The 15,794-nt window shown below is 34.4% G+C and overlaps 1 protein-coding gene across 1 annotated transcript in view; it reads left to right on the top strand.

Annotated features, from left to right (window-relative positions):
• The window catches only part of CCDC73 (coiled-coil domain containing 73), a 212,933-nt gene that overhangs the window by 155,816 nt on the left and 41,323 nt on the right, over window positions 1–15,794 (top strand). The window contains exons 6-7 of the mRNA XM_035012528.1: window positions 1,953–2,088; window positions 2,320–2,399. Of these exons, the coding sequence (XP_034868419.1) occupies window positions 1,953–2,088; window positions 2,320–2,399 (216 nt within the window). The remainder of the gene's footprint in view (window positions 1–1,952; window positions 2,089–2,319; window positions 2,400–15,794) is intronic.

The raw sequence follows: 15,794 nt of genomic DNA, 5'->3' as shown, positions 1-15,794 counted from the left end.
CTCTGTCAAATAAATAAATAAAATCTTTTAAAAAAAAGAAAAAGGAAAAGTTAAGACTATCATCAAATTTGCCAAGAGAATATAGTTAGGTACAATTTAAGTTGTAATGTGTATTCTTTATTAATATTAGGGCTATTCTTACTCTAAATAAAATTAGTTAAAACTACTGAAGGTACTTTTATCACTTAAGGAATAATAACAAAACATATTGTGCTTATTCTGTGGCAGGCATCTGTTCTTTGTGTTTTATATGTATTAATTCATTTTATCCTCAGAGCAACCCTATAAGGGAGATACTTTTAGAATCTTTGTTTTAAAGATAGGGTGGATAATTTTCCCAAGGTCACACCGTAACTAAATTACAAAGGGAGTATGTAAACACAGGCAGATTCATTTTTGACTACTTTGCTATACTGCCTGTACTTTGGTTTTAAGCAGTAGGAACTGGCTCTGTTTAATTTATGCAAAAGGAAATTTAGTGGAGGCACTCAGAATCAATTTGAGTGAAGAATGGGTTTGAGAATGAACAGAGACCAGGGTAATTCCAGAGTTTGTGAAGCAGGTTGAAGGAACCCAGGACAGAAGTCTCATCAGTCTGGATAGGATCACTATTGAACTTATTTCGTTTCATAGTCATTTTGCTCAAGTTTCAAATTCCAAAAAGGTAGAAATCAGTTGGTTTACTTTGAGTAATATGTCCTTCACTTGACTAGGGGAGAATAGAGCATGTGAATTTCAATTCTTCTAGATTGTAATGAGGAAAAAATGCTAAAAGTAAATACTTGAAATTGTGATAATACTGGATAAGGGAAACAGATACAGGCCAGGTAAATCTAACAAATTTACACTGTTGCAACTCCACAGAAAAACAATTCATTCAGAAAACAATTACTGAGTACCAGCCGATAGACTCACACTGTTCTTTATCAATCACTGATAGACGCACACTGTTCTTTATCACTGCTCATCATGGGTGCTGAAGCATGTGGCAAAAATGAATGAAAGTTGTGAAACCAATCAGTGATTCTACCAATGCCAAGTCAAGGTCAAAACCTTTAAAAAAATGTTATTGATTTTATTAACATAAGATTTCTTTTTAAAATTGAAAGTCACATTTCTAAGTATGACAAAACAAGTTGTTTTAGCCAAAAGCAGTGAAAGCCCATATTAAAATATACTTTGGGTCCAATTTTTACCAATTATGTTTCTCAGCCTAAGTAGACTTTCTACTATACTGTATTGCCTCCCTGTCTCTGATAGATATTATCCTCATAATTCAATTTTTAATGCAATGAGAAGGGGCTATACTCATTAAAATCAGACAAATTACTTGAGTTTCAATACTGCACTCGTAATTGCACCCCCAAATTTAGAGAAAAGAATTCCTTTCCTAAATTATCAAGAGTATTGCTTTAATAGTCTTGTGATTTTGCTTAGTGCTGGCTTGGACTAATTAACGTTTCTATAAATGAAACTAGTTGATTTTTTAAAAAAGATTTTATTTATTTATTTGCCAGAGAGAGAGAGAGACAGAGCATGAGAGTACAAGCAGGGGGAGCGGCAGGCAGAGGGAGAAGCAGGCTCCCCACTGAGCAAAGAGCCCAATGTGATGAGGACTCTATCCTGACCTGAGCTGAAGGCAGATGCTTAACTGACTGAGCCACCCAGGAGCCTCTGAAACTAGTTGGTTTTTGAAAAAGAAATTCTAAATAAGGGCAGTATAAGTTTAAATGACTATTTTGTTACAAGACAAAAAAGGCTTTAATTTTACATAGGTTTAGAAGTATCTCCTTAACATTTCCTCCCTATGGTGTACTCAGCACTTTTTCATGGCCTATTTTGTAACAAAAGTTATTAAAAACAATTTTTATGTATGTTTAAATATATGTGTGCATATATGTTGTATATATGTGTTTTATATATTTATAACATTTTAAATAACTTCAAAATAGGAACAAAAAGTCCAGTTACATCTTCTGGCTAAAGAAGATCATCAGAAGCAACTGAATGAAATTGAGAAATATTATGGCACGATAACAGGTCAATTTGGACTGGTAAAAGAGAATCATGAAAAGTTAGAACAAAATGGTAGGTACTATCTTATTTAAACTTATATATTTAATAGGGAGTGATTAAGTGAGCTTATTTATAATAAATTGAACTTATCTGCTACTGGTAATATTAAATGGCATTTTAATATTTAAATTCAATAATCATTACATACATTGCGTTGAGGCTCTTTTCCCTGTCCATTTTAATGATACTTTCCTTAAATTGATGTTGAATATAATATTTTTCTAAATGTTTTTCACGTTGCAGTACAGGAAGCAATACAGCTAAACAAAAGACTTTCAGCTTTAAATAAAAAACAAGAATCTGAAATATGCAGTTTAAAGAAGGTATGATTGATACAGTTTTATAGTATTAGGTAAAATTATAGTCTAATTAGTTTTATGAAATAGTATTGGAAAAAGTTGGGTAGATATTTTTTGGTATAAAGACAAATACGTTTTAAATACAGATTCACAAACTGTGAGTTATGATTCCAATAAATGTAATGAATGAATTTGTTCTAACCCATTCAAAATATTCTGTCACCAGTGGCATGCCTTTTTATGGTGACATGAATAGCTGATATTTATGTATGTCAATCTCAGCACCATTTATTCATTCATTCTTTTTTTTTTTTTTAAGATTTTATTTATTTGACAGAGAGAGACACAGCGAGAGAGGGAACACAAGCAGGGGGAGTGGGAGAGGGAGAAGCAGGCTTCCCGCTGAGCAGGGAGCCCGACGCGGGGCTTGATCCCAGGACCCTGGGATCATTACCTGATCCGAAGGCAGACGCTTAATGACTGAGCCACCCAGGTGCCCCTATTCATTCGTTCTTCATTCATTCAATACTTGAATGACTGTATGTGTCAGGTACTATGTGGCACTAAGGATACAGGTCTGAAGAAAATAAAACATTTTCCTGCTTTTTTGAAGTTTATAGTCCAATGGAGGAGTTAGACACAAAATACACAATCACACAGACCAAATAATTTAAAACTGTTGTAAATGATATGAAGAAAAAGGTTGTGATGACATTATAATAGGTGAATTTATTACATTGGAGGTAAAGGGATAGGGAGGGAAGAGAATAATGTTTCAGACAATAGAGATGTCCCCATACTGGACCCCCAAAACAGCAAGAAGATAAGTTACTGGAACCCAGAAAGGGAGCATCACATAGAGTAGGTAATACTCTGGCAAGGAGAACAGCATGTGCAAAAGGTAGGAGAGAATTTTAGTAATCACTTCTCAGACTTTTGGCTAAGATTAAGTGTAGGCGGGAGTTTGGTATATGTGAGGGACTGGAGAAAGTCTGGTATGGCTGGAGCATCATGAGTGAAGGACTACATTGGACATTGAGATCTAGATTGGCAGAAGGCCATAAACATTTTATTCCTCATGTCACAGTCATTGGCTCGGAAGTAGAAAAATGGCCTTAGTGGTTATAAACCCGAAAGAATATAACCCCCACCGTGGTTGTCAGTCATTTACAAAAATTACACCCCAAACCTCAACAAGTCATTTTGGCAATACATATTTTGGATTCAATAAATAAATGAATATGGATGATAGTGTTCATATATATCATAACTTTTGAGGAAAATTTAAATTTGGGATCAATGTTTTCATCTTGGTTTTAAATGAAGCCTGCTTTTAAAAGGGAAGAAAAAACACTCCAAGCATTTACAGCTATATGTATACGTTGAATTTCACTGTTTTTGTTTTATTTAAATTAATAAACTTTATTTTTTAGAGCATTTTTAGCTTTGCAGCAAAATTGGATGGCAAGTATAGAGCGTTCCTATGTACTACCTAACCCACACATGTGCAGTCTCTCCCACTGCCAACATCCTGCACCACCTTGACACATCAGTATCCTCCAAATTCCATTGTTTACATTACGGTTCACTCTTGGTTTTGTACTTTATCTGAGTTTGGGCAAATGTTTGGTGACATGTGTCCGCCATTATAATATCATACAAAATAGTCTTACTGCTCTGAAAATCCTCTGTGCTCTGCCTTTTCATCTGTCCCTTCCCCCCAACCCTTGGAAACTACTTCTCTTTCTACTATTTCCACAGTTTTGGAACATTTTCCAAAAGGTTACAGAGTTGGAATCATATAGAATGTAGCCTTTTCAGATGGGCTTTTTCAGTAATATGCATTAAGCTTTGTCTAATGTCTTTTCATGGCTTGGTAGCTTTTTTCTTTTTTTTTTTAAGTACTGAATAATATTCCATTGCCTGGATGTACCACAAACTATCCATTCTACTGAAGGACATTTTGGTTGCTTGCAAGTTTTGGCAGTTATGAATAAAGCTACTATAAATATCTATGTACAAGGTTTTGTGTGCACATAAATTTTCAGCTTTTTTGGATAAATACCAAGGAGCATGATTGTTTTGATTGTATGGTAAGAGTATGTTTCATTTTGTAGAAACTGCCAAACTGCTTTCCAAAGTGGCTGTATCATTTTGCATGCCCACCAGCCATGAATGAGAGTTCTTGTTGCTCGATATCCTCACCAGCATTTGGGGTTGTCAGTGTTTTGGATTTTGCACATTCGTAATAGGTGTGTATGGTATCTGTTGTTGTGATTTGTAGTTCCCTAATGACATATGAAGTTGAACACCCTTTCATATGTTTACTTGCGATCTGTTTATCTTCTTTGGTGAGGTGTCTGTTCAGATCTCTTATCCATTTTTTAATTGGGTTATTTGTTTTCTTACTGTTGACTTTTAAGAGTTCTATGTATAATTTGGATAACAGTATCTTTATCGGATAGAGCTTTTAAAAATATTTTCTCCCAGTCTGTGATTTGACTTCTCATTCTCTTGATACTGTCTTTTGCAGAGCAGAAGTTTTTAATTTTAATGAAGTGCAAATTATCAAATTTTTGTGTGTGTGCATTATAACTTTGGCATTGTACCTAAAAGGTCATTGCCTTACACAGGGTCAGCTAGATTTTCTCCTGTATTATCTTCTGGAGTTTTATAGTTTTGTATTTTACATTTAGGTCTGTGATCCATTTGAGTTAATTTTTATGAAGAGTCTAAGGTCTTGGTCTAGATCCCCCCCCGCTTTTTTTGCATGTGAATGTCCAGTTGTCCCATCACCATTTGTTGAAAACATTAGTTTTGTTCCTCTGTCAAATATCAGTTGACTATATTTATGTGGGTCTGTTTCTCGGCTCTCATTTCTGTTCCATTGCTCTGATTGTCCATTCTTTCACCAATACCACACTGACTTGATTACTGTAGTTTTATAATAAGTGCTAAAGTTGGGTAGTATGAGTCCTCCAACTTTGTTCTTCTCCTTCAATATTAAGTTAGGTATTCTGGGCCTTTTCCCTCTCCATAGAATTAGTTTGCTAATATCCACAAAATAACTTGCTGAGATTTTGATTGGGATTGTAATGAATCTATAGATCAAGTTGGGAAAAACTGACATCTTGAAGATATTGGGTCTTCCTATTCATGAATACGGAATATCTCTCCATTTGTTTAGTTCTTTGATATCTTTCATTAGAATTTTATAGTTCTTCTGATGTGGATCTTATATATAGGTTGTTAGATTTTTTTACCTAAGCATTTAATTTTTGCTTAAAAATTACAGCAAAAATTAAAAGTATGAGATCATAGAAAATATCTGCCCCCATTTTCTATCACTTGTAATTTCCTAAGTGATAAAAGCACTAAGAATATCTCTTGGTCTAATATCTGGTCTTTCACCCTGGCCCTGACGCTGGGCTCCTAAAACCCTTATAAATTCCTAAGTGATAAGAGCACTAGGAGCATCTTTTGTTTTAATAATGTGACTCTGGGTGGGGTCCTGGATGGCTCCTGGATGGGGGTTGGTCACCAGAAAGAGCAAGTCATGATTAAAAGCTTAACATTTTTAGCCCTGCTTCTCCCCTACCTCCCTCTACTCCACAGGAAAAGGGCCTGGAAATGGAGTTAATAATTGATCATGCCTACATGAGGAAGTCTCCATAAAATCCCAATGGTATCATTTCAGAGGGAGGGTTGATACACTCCACCAGGACAGAATCCCCTGTGCTCAGGACCCTCCCAGATATTGCCCTTTGTATATCTTCATCAGGCTGTTGATCTGTATCCTTTACTGTATCTGTTAAAAAACTAATAAACTTGTGTTTTGCAGAGTTCTGTGAGCTGTTCTGGCAAATTAATGGAACCTAAGAGGGGGATCATAGGAACCTCTATTTATAGCCGATCAGTCAGAAACATCTGGACTTGTGATTGGCATCTGAAGTGGGATGGGAGCAGTCTTATGGGACTGAGCCCTTAACCTTTGGGATTTGGTCCTGCCTTCAAGTAGATAGTGTCAGAAGTGAGTTAAATTGTGGGGACATTCAACTGGTGTTGCAGAGAATTGCTTGGTGGGGGGAAAACCTCCACATATTTGGTGACCAGAAGTGTCAGAAGTGTTCTGTGTAAAGGAGACACACAGGGAAAAAAACACAGGAGGAAGAACTGGATTTTTCCTTATACAAGAGGGAAGAACTGTAGGTTTTTCTAGTACAGAAAGTGATTGACTTTTGTATATTAATAGTATATTCTACAACCTTGTTATAATCACTTATTAGTTCCAGGAGGTCTTTGTTGATTTTTTTAGATTTTCTACATAGTCAATCATGTCATCTGTGAACAAAGCCAGTTTTATTTCTTCCTTCCCAAACCTGTATATCTTTTTGTTTTGTTTTGTTTTATTTCCTATTCTTGTCTTGTTACATTAGCTAGGGCTTCCAGTATGGTATTGAAAATTTGGTGAGAGGGGACATCCTTGGCTTGTTCCTGATTTTAGAGGGAAATTGTGAAGTTTCTCACCATTAAGTTTGATGTTAGCTGTATGTTTTCTTTCTAGATGCTCTTTATCAAGCTGAGGAAGTTTCTCTCTATTCCTAGTTTGCTAAGAATTTTTATCATAAATAGGTGTTGGATTTTGTCAAATGCTTTTTCTGCATCTTTTGATATGATTGTGTGATTTTTTTTTTTTTTTTTTTTTTTGCCTGTTGATGTAATGGATTACATTAATTTTTGAATGTTGAACCAGCCTTGCATAAGTGGGATAAATCCCATTTGGTCATGGTGTATAATTATTTTTATACATTGTTAGATTCAATTTGCTGTTATTTTGTTGAGGATTTTTGTATCTACACTCATGAAAAATACTGGTCTGTAGTTTTCTTGTAATGTCTTTGTCTTGTTTTGCTATTAGGATAATGTTGGCCTTATAGAATGAATTCAAAGTATTCCCTCTGCATCTGTCTTCTGAAAGAGATTATACAGAATTGGTATCATTTCTTTTAATGTTTCATAGAATTCACCAGTAAACCCATTTGGGCATGGTGCTTTCTGTTGTTAGATTATTAGTTATTGATTCAATTTCTTTAATGGATATAGGCCTATTTAGATTGTCTATTTCTTCTTGTGTGCATTTTGGCATATTATGTCAAGGAATTGGTCCATTTCATCTAGGCTATCAAACTTGTGGGCATAGAGTTGTTCATAGCATTTTTAAAATTTTCCATTTAATGTCCATAGGATCTAAGGTTATATCCACTTTTTCATTTCTGATATTAGTAATTTGTGTCCCTTCTTTTTTTTTTTTTCCTTAGCCTGGCTAGAGGCTTATCAATTTTATTGATTGTTTCAAAGAATCAGCTTTTTGGTTTCCTTGATTTTCTCTATTGATTTATTGTTTTCATTTTCATTGATTTATGCTCTAATTTTTATTATTTCTTTTCTTCTGCTTACTTTGAATTTACTTTGGTCTTTTTCTAGTTTCCTAAGTTTGAAGTTTAGGTATTTGATTTAAAATTTTTTTCTTTTTAATTTTTTAATTGAAGTGTAGTTGACACAAAATGTTACATTAGTTTCGGGTATACAACATAGTGATTTGGTAAGTCTGTGCATTATGCTAGGGTCACTGTGACTCTAACTACTGTCTGTCACCATACAATGCTACTACGCTACTACTGCCTATATTCCCTATGCTGTATCTTTTATCCCTGTGACTTACTTGTTCCGTAACTGGAAGCCTGTATCTCCTACTCCCCTTCATCTATTTTGCCTGTATCCCCACCCCCCGCCCCTCTGGTGACCATTAGTTCTCTGTATTTATGGGTCTGTTTCTTCTTTCTGTTTGTTTTGTGTTTTAGATTCCACATATAAGTGAAATCTTATGTATTTGTCTTTCTCTGACTTATTTCTCTTAGCACAATCCTCTAGGTCCATTGTGTTTTTGCACATGGCAAGATCTTACCCTTTTTTTTATGGCTGACTGATATTCCATTGTGTATATATACCACATCTTTCTTATCCATTCACCTATCATTGGATACTTGGGTTGCTTCTATATTTTGGCCTTTTTTCTTTTCTGACACTTACATTCAATGCTGTACATTCCCCTGTAAGCATTGTTTTCACTGCATCCTACAGATTTTGAAAAGTTGTATTTTTGGGGTGCCTGGGTGGCTCAGATGGTTGGACGTCTGCCTTTGGCTCAGGTCATGATCCCAGGGTCCTGGGATTGAGCCCCATATTGGGCTCCTGGCTTAGTGGGGAGCCTGCTTCTCCCTCTGCCTCTCTCCCTGCTCATTTTTTTCTCTCTCTCTCGAATGAATAAATAAAATCTTTAAAACCTTTCCATAGTATTTTTTTAAAGGAAAAGTTATATTTTCATTTAGCTCAAAGTATTTTAAAATTTCTCCTGAGATTTCTTCTTTGACCCATGTGTTATTTAGAAGTGTGCTGTTTAATCTCTGAGTATTTTGGTTTCTTCAAGCTACCTTTTATTGATTTCTAGTTTAATTTTATTGTGGTCTGAGGACAGAAATTGTGTCACTTTTTATTCTTTTAAATTTGTTAAGGTGTGTTTTCTGGTCCAGAATGTGGTCTATCTTGGTGAATGTTCTATGTGAGCTTGAGAAGAATTTGTAATCTGTTTTTGCTGAAGTAGTCTATACACCACTTGATTGATGGTGCTAAGTTCAACTTTGACCCTTCTGATTTTCTGCCTGCTGGATCTGTCGATTTCTGATGGACGTATATTAAAGTCTCCAAATAGAATAGTAGATTCTCTATTTCTTTTTGCAGTTGTTAGTTTCTGCCTCCTGTATTTTGGTCCTCTCTATGCATATACACATTAAGACATTGTTATGTCTTCTTGGAGTATTCACTCCTTTATCATTATGTATACCCCCTTTTGTCCTTAATAAATTTCCTTGCTCTGAAATCTACTCTGGTTGAAATTAATATATCGATTCCTACTTTATTTTGATTAGTGTTAGCATGGTATATCCTTCTCCATCCCTTTACTCTCAATCAATATGTGTTTTTATATTTAAAGTGGGTTTTTTTGTAGACAACATATAATTGGGTCTTGTTTTTGGATCTACTCTGATAATCCATCTTTTAATTGTTGTATTTTAGACTCCTGACATTTGAGGTGATTATTGATAAAATTGGGATTAATATGTACCATATTTTTTTGCTGTTTTCAATTTATTGCCCTTGTTTGTTCCTCTTTTTTGTCTTCCACTCTTTTTCTGCTATTTGTGGTTTTAATTGAGCATTGTATGATTCCATTTTCTCTCCTTTCTTAGCATTTCAATCATACTTTTTAAAAAACTTTTTTAGTGCTAGCCTTAGAGTTCACAGTGTATCTGCAATAAACCAAGTTTACTTTCAAATAACATACCACTTCATGGGTAGTGCATGTACCTTATAACAATGAACCAGTCCTGATTCTTCTCTCCTGTCACTTGTATCATTGCTGTCATTCATTTTACTAATACCTAAGCATACATAATCAAATACATTGTTGCTATTTTTATTTTAAACAAATGGTTATTTTATCAATTTAGAATAAGAAATAAAATATTTCATTTGCTATCACTTATTCCTTCTCTGATGCTCTTCCTTTTATTAGGTACTTCAGAGTTTCTGACCTATATCACTTTCCTTTTCTCAGAAAAACTTTTTTTAACATTTCTTGCAAGCCACGTCTACTGGCAACAAATTTGCTCAATTTTTGTCTTCAAAAGTCTTTATTTCTCCTTCACTCTTTAAAAAACATTTTATTTATTTGTCTCAGAGAGAGAGAGAGCGCGCAAGCGCACAAGCAGGGGGAGTGGCAGGCAGAGGGAGAAGCAGGCTCCCCACTGAGCAAGGAGCCTGATGCAGGACTCAATCCCAGGACCCCGGGATCATGACCTGAGCCTAAGGCAGATGCTTAACCAACTGAGCCACCCAGTCATCTCTCTCCTTCACTTTTGAAGGATAATTTCAGAAGGTACAGAATTCTAGGTTAGTAGTTTTTTTCTCTCAACACTTTAAATATTTCATGTCACTCTCGTTGCTTGTATGGTTTTTGAGAAGTCAGATGTAATCCTTTGCTTTTCTGTACATAAGGTGTTCTTTTCCTTCTGGCTTCTTTCAGTATTTTTTTTTTTTTTTTTACTACTGATTTTCTGAATTTTGAATATGATATGCCTAGGTATAAATTTTTTGGTCACTCATCCTTCTTGGTGTTCTCTGAGCTTCCTAGATCTGTGGTTTGGTGCCTGACATTGTTTTAGGGAAATTCTCAGTCACTACTGCTTCAAATATTGCTTCTCTTCCTTGTTCTCTTTCTTTTCCTTCTGGTATTTCCATTATGCATATGTTACATTTTGTGTAGCTGTCCCACAGTTGGTGGATATTCTGTTCTGCTTTCCTTAGTTTTTTTTCTTTGTTTTCAGTTTTTGAATTTTTGCCATCATATCAAGTTCATTGATATTCCTCAATCTTGTCCATACTACTATTGAGCCCCTCAGAGGCATTCTTCATTTCCATTGCAGTGTTTGTGATCTAAAGCATTTCTCTTTGATTCTTAGAATTTCCATCTCTCTACTTACATTATCTATTTGTTCTCCTATTTTTTGTCTACTTTTTCCATTAAAACATTTAGCATATTAGTTTTTTTAAATTCCAGATTTGATAATTCTAATATTTCTGCCATATCTGACACGGGTTCTGATGCTTGTTCAGCTTCTTCAAGTTGTGTTTCTTGCCTTTTAGTATGCCTTGTAATTTTTTGTTGAAAGATGGACATGATATACATGTGAAAGGATCTGCAGTAAATAGCCTTTAGTAATGTAATGGTAAGGTTCAGGGTGGGGGGTTGTGAAGTGTCCTATGATTAGATCTCAGTCTCTTGGTGAGCCTGTATCACTGGACTGTGAACTTCACAGTACTTCTCAGTTTTTTCCCTCTCTTGGGTGGTACAGCATGGTTGAAGGGGGCTAGATTTGAGTATTACCCTTTCCCCAGGTAGTTTAGGCTCAGGTCCAATAATTTCTCCTGAGGTCAGGCCTTGTTAAGAAGAACAGAATGCCCTGGTATATTTCAAAATGGTTCCTTTTCTTCTCATCCTCCTGGAAGTAGGAGGGATTTTTTTTCTGATACTGTGAGAGGAGTTGGAAGTGAAATTCACAAAAGTGTGTGGGGGGGGCCCCCCCATGACTGTGCCTCCCCCCCTTTTTTTTTAAACTGTCAGAGTTTTCTACACTGAGCCTCTGGTAATTAGTCAATCACAGTTCAGGCTTTCCTGGCACTATTTCCTGCAGAGGTTTCTGTTTGTGGGTTTCTCTTCTGGTAATTTATAATTCTCTATATTCGCCAGTCTCTCTCTCCAATTATTGAGGTAGCTATTTGCCTTATGACCTCATTTCCCTGACAGATCTAAGGGGAGTTGTTGATTTTCAGTTTGTTCAGCTTTTACTTATCAGGACAAAGTACTGTCAGGACAAAGTTTAAGCTCCTTACTTGCTAGACTGGAAATAAGTCCCCCTGTTTTTATATTTAACTATAATTTTACTGAAATTAAAATTTTATTGAAAATCTAGAGTAACAGATTTAAGTTTTGAACAGGAGTGTTTTGTGCTGTGAGATAAATAACATATACTTTTATGCATAATTCAAGAAATCAGGAAATTTTACTATCTGTTTTAGCATCATTTCGAGGAAAGGGGGATTACTTAGGATAAAGATTTAAGTGGCTTCTAAATGCTAAGCCAGAGTCCAAAGGCCATTAATATTTGTAACACTATTCTATTTAATTCTTTTGTCTTATAACTGCCAATAAGTTGGTTTTATTTTCTGAAGGATCAGAAAGGAAGAGCATAGGAGTAGCTCAGTATAAAACAGAAGGGGGTAATAAGCATATGTTCCTATCCCTTAAAAGTCTTAAGTCTGTCTAGCAAACTAGACAGTTTTTATGTAGAAAGCATTTATTTTCAGTCACATCCTAGAATACTAAAGACGGCTTTTTTTTTAATATTAAAAGAAAAGCTGTAATTTAAAATTTTGCCTGTAGTCTCAAATCAGAGGATTATTAAAAGGACCATTCATTTTTATCAATGTAAACTTCAAATGCAAATATAAATAACTAAATACTGAGACTGAATAGTTGTGAATAAGCACATTTTCAGTGATGTCTCTTTGATTTGTTTATTTTTTAATATTTTTATCCATGACTTAACTGATTAATCATATTAATTTAGTGGTTATATTAAAATTTTCATACGCTTTTATTCAGTTAGTTTTTGCATGATTTTTTTTAAGATTTTTATTTATTTATTTGACAGAGAGAGACACAGCGAGAGAGGGAACACAAGCAGGGGGAGTGGGAGAGGGAGACGCAGGCCCCCTGCGGAGCAGGGAGCCCCATGCGGGGCTCGATCCCAGGACCCTGGGATCATGACCTGAGCCGAAGGCAGACGCTTAACGACTAAGCCACCCAGCCGCCCCTAGTTTTTGCATTATTATAAAAAGATTGTACCTCTTAAGTTTCTGTACTAAGTTATGTGGTTTTTTTCATTAAATAAGGACAAATGTTTCATCATAATATTATATTTCTAATGTATCGTTTAAGACTGACCTGTAGATGGAGATGAGGCTCATGTAAATCCATGGACAGGCAACATTAGTAGATTAGGGTAAAAAGAATGTGTCTTTCTTTGCACAAGTGGAATAGTGTTGCTCAGGAACACACTTACCCCTTTTTCCTCAGGTCTTGGAGCCCTGCCAGGGCTAACTAAATGTACTGATATGTCATGCAGTGGTGGCCTGTCTCTCTAGAGAGCATTACAGTCAGTGACTATGCTACCAAACAGTTCTTGGAAGAGTGTATGAAAGGGTAAAGCGAGAGAATTTTATTACTTTGAGATTTCCAAGTCCAAGTGGCTAAAAGAGTGAAAAATTTAAAATATATTTTAACAGCCATTTTTAATATTTCAGACATTCTAGGTATAAGTTTTTTGTATTTGGTATGTAGTCTTAATTTTCAACTTTAAGAAAGCTTTATCATTTTTTATTGTCTTTTTTAGAAGCTAATCAAGTCTAGTAACATTGGTTATACCACTCATTTAAAACTTTTAATCATTAATTTTCCCAAAGATAATTTTTATTTTTCTCTTACTCTGTTTTATGATTTTGTTCAGAACAGTTAAGCTATTGGTTTGTGATAAGGTGGATTTTTTTTTTTTTTTTTTTTGAGCAAAGTTAAACAGACCAAACTTAGCTGTTAGATTAAACTGGATATTACAGTTCTGAATGCTGGGTTCACCATTATGGCAATCATGAGGAATTCCTGATACTATCTGTGAGCAGCATTCATAACCTCTGCTATTTGTCTGAGTAAACGTCACAGCACTCAAGGAGATAGTGATATTTAACAGACTACCCTGTACCAGAAAAGGAGGGGTAAAGGAAAAAAGAGCACAATATTTATGACTCTAGGAACTATAAGTTGTAATTTAATGAGATCAAAGCATGTGCTGTTTACTTGCTGCACTAACAGCTTTGAATAAAGTGGTTAGAAAACAATGTACTAAAAGTTCAGGATATTTAAAAGCTATAAGGGCTATAAAATCAAAAGCATATTTTCAGTGGAAAATCATTTCGTGGAGGTCTCTGATTTTATTATGCTCTTAAGATTAATATATAAGAGAAAAAGAAAGACATAAGAAATGATTAGTTTTTACTTTTGTCAGCCATATACTGAGTTTTCACTCTTACCCTCCCCTTTCCCACTTCCTTGTTTCATTACAATTTTTGTAATAGGAATTGATGCATTTTAGAGTATCTCCTAGAAAACTTAGCTGATTACAACAGCTTCATATTTTCAGTTGTTGGGAAGTGTAGAAGGCTGTAGAAGTTTGTTGCACTTTGTTACCTTGACAGAAAAAATAACTTTTAGAAAAACGAATCCTTTTTTACTAATTCAGAGAATTATAAGCCATTTGATATAAATATGTTTTAGCAATATATGCTTCAGTTTAATTGTACTTTTATCAGAACATTGCATTTTAGGATTGAACTTAGAATAGTTCACAAGTATAAAACTAGTATAAAAGGCATCTAATAATTTCTAACTAGTTTGAATGTTTATTTGTTACAGGTGTATCTTGCTTTAGGAAAACCCAATATAAAAAAATTAAAAGTTCAAAGTCACAAGTTTTAAAACTACCATTTTAGTACACAAAAAAAGCAGCTTGAAAGCAAGTTTTTGGAAACACCATTGTGTAAAGAAAGATGTACATTATTTTAAGCCCGGTATTCTTGGTGGCTTTTTAAAAAAGTAGAATCAATTGAGCACAAAAGATTTGTTTTTAATACTCAGATGATATTTGACTAAATACTGAATAACAATATAAAAATTAGCTAAACATCCCATAAATCTGAGTTGAGATTAAAACTTTGAGGTCCTCTAACAGATATTTTTCTTTTGAATTAATCTCCTAAATTTTTAAGAAGTTAAATTAATTGCTGAAATTACTAGGTTTTTTTTTTTTTTTTTAAATATCCTTCAGTATCCATAGTGAATTTGACTACCATCCATGTTTTCAAATGTTTATCCAGGGTGGAAATAATAAGGTCAGTACGTCCTTTTGTTCAATAAATTAAAGTCAAAGACCCTCTAGTTCTAGAGTAATGTTTTATTATACTATCTTATTTCTGTAATTGTTGTTTTCTAGCATATTCTTGGATCTGTACTTAAAATGAAGAATTAACCTATTTTAAATTCACAAATTTCAGGCTGTCGATTACAATAGTCAGGGTTATTTTCTAGCCAAAAAATATGCTGTTCTTTTAAAGTTAACAATGCTAGTGACTCACTATCTACTAAGCTTTATTTTTCTATTATTGTACTGGTCTGTTCACATTTAAACCAGGAACATCTGTCTATATAACATGGTGATCTGTAGGGCTGTGGTTGTTACATTGAATGGAGTGAAACCAGCTGGTTCAATCAGTGATTAAACCCTCAGCACCATACTTATACACCTACCACTTTCTATTCATTCTTGCAAATTGACTGTGAACTATTGTGTCATTAATAATACTCTGTCTGGCTGACACCTACTGCTCTCACCAAATATTTTTATTGCCATTTTTTAAATCCTGAATAAATCAATCTTTGCTTTCATCAGATCTTATTTTAGGTAAAGATAAGTCACATTTTTTTCATAATCATGTTACTTTTCTTCTTATAGTCGATAAATGTTTAGGTCCTTTTAAATTCCTTGAATGTATTAAGCTGCTATGGGATAAGTATAAAACATGGCACCTTTCCTTGAGGAGCTCATGGTCTACAGGAAAATTCTTACTGTTTTTAGCTTTGAAAGAATGAATCTTAATTCCTTAAATAAATAAAAGGATATTTAATTATAC

This window comes from Mirounga leonina, unplaced genomic scaffold (genome assembly GCF_011800145.1).
Source record: "Mirounga leonina isolate KUSES-001 unplaced genomic scaffold, KU_Mleo_1.0 Mir_166, whole genome shotgun sequence".
Classification (NCBI taxonomy): Eukaryota; Metazoa; Chordata; class Mammalia; order Carnivora; family Phocidae; genus Mirounga; species Mirounga leonina.
Note: the sequence above shows the minus strand (reverse complement) of the source record. Positions and strands in the feature narration are given on the sequence as shown.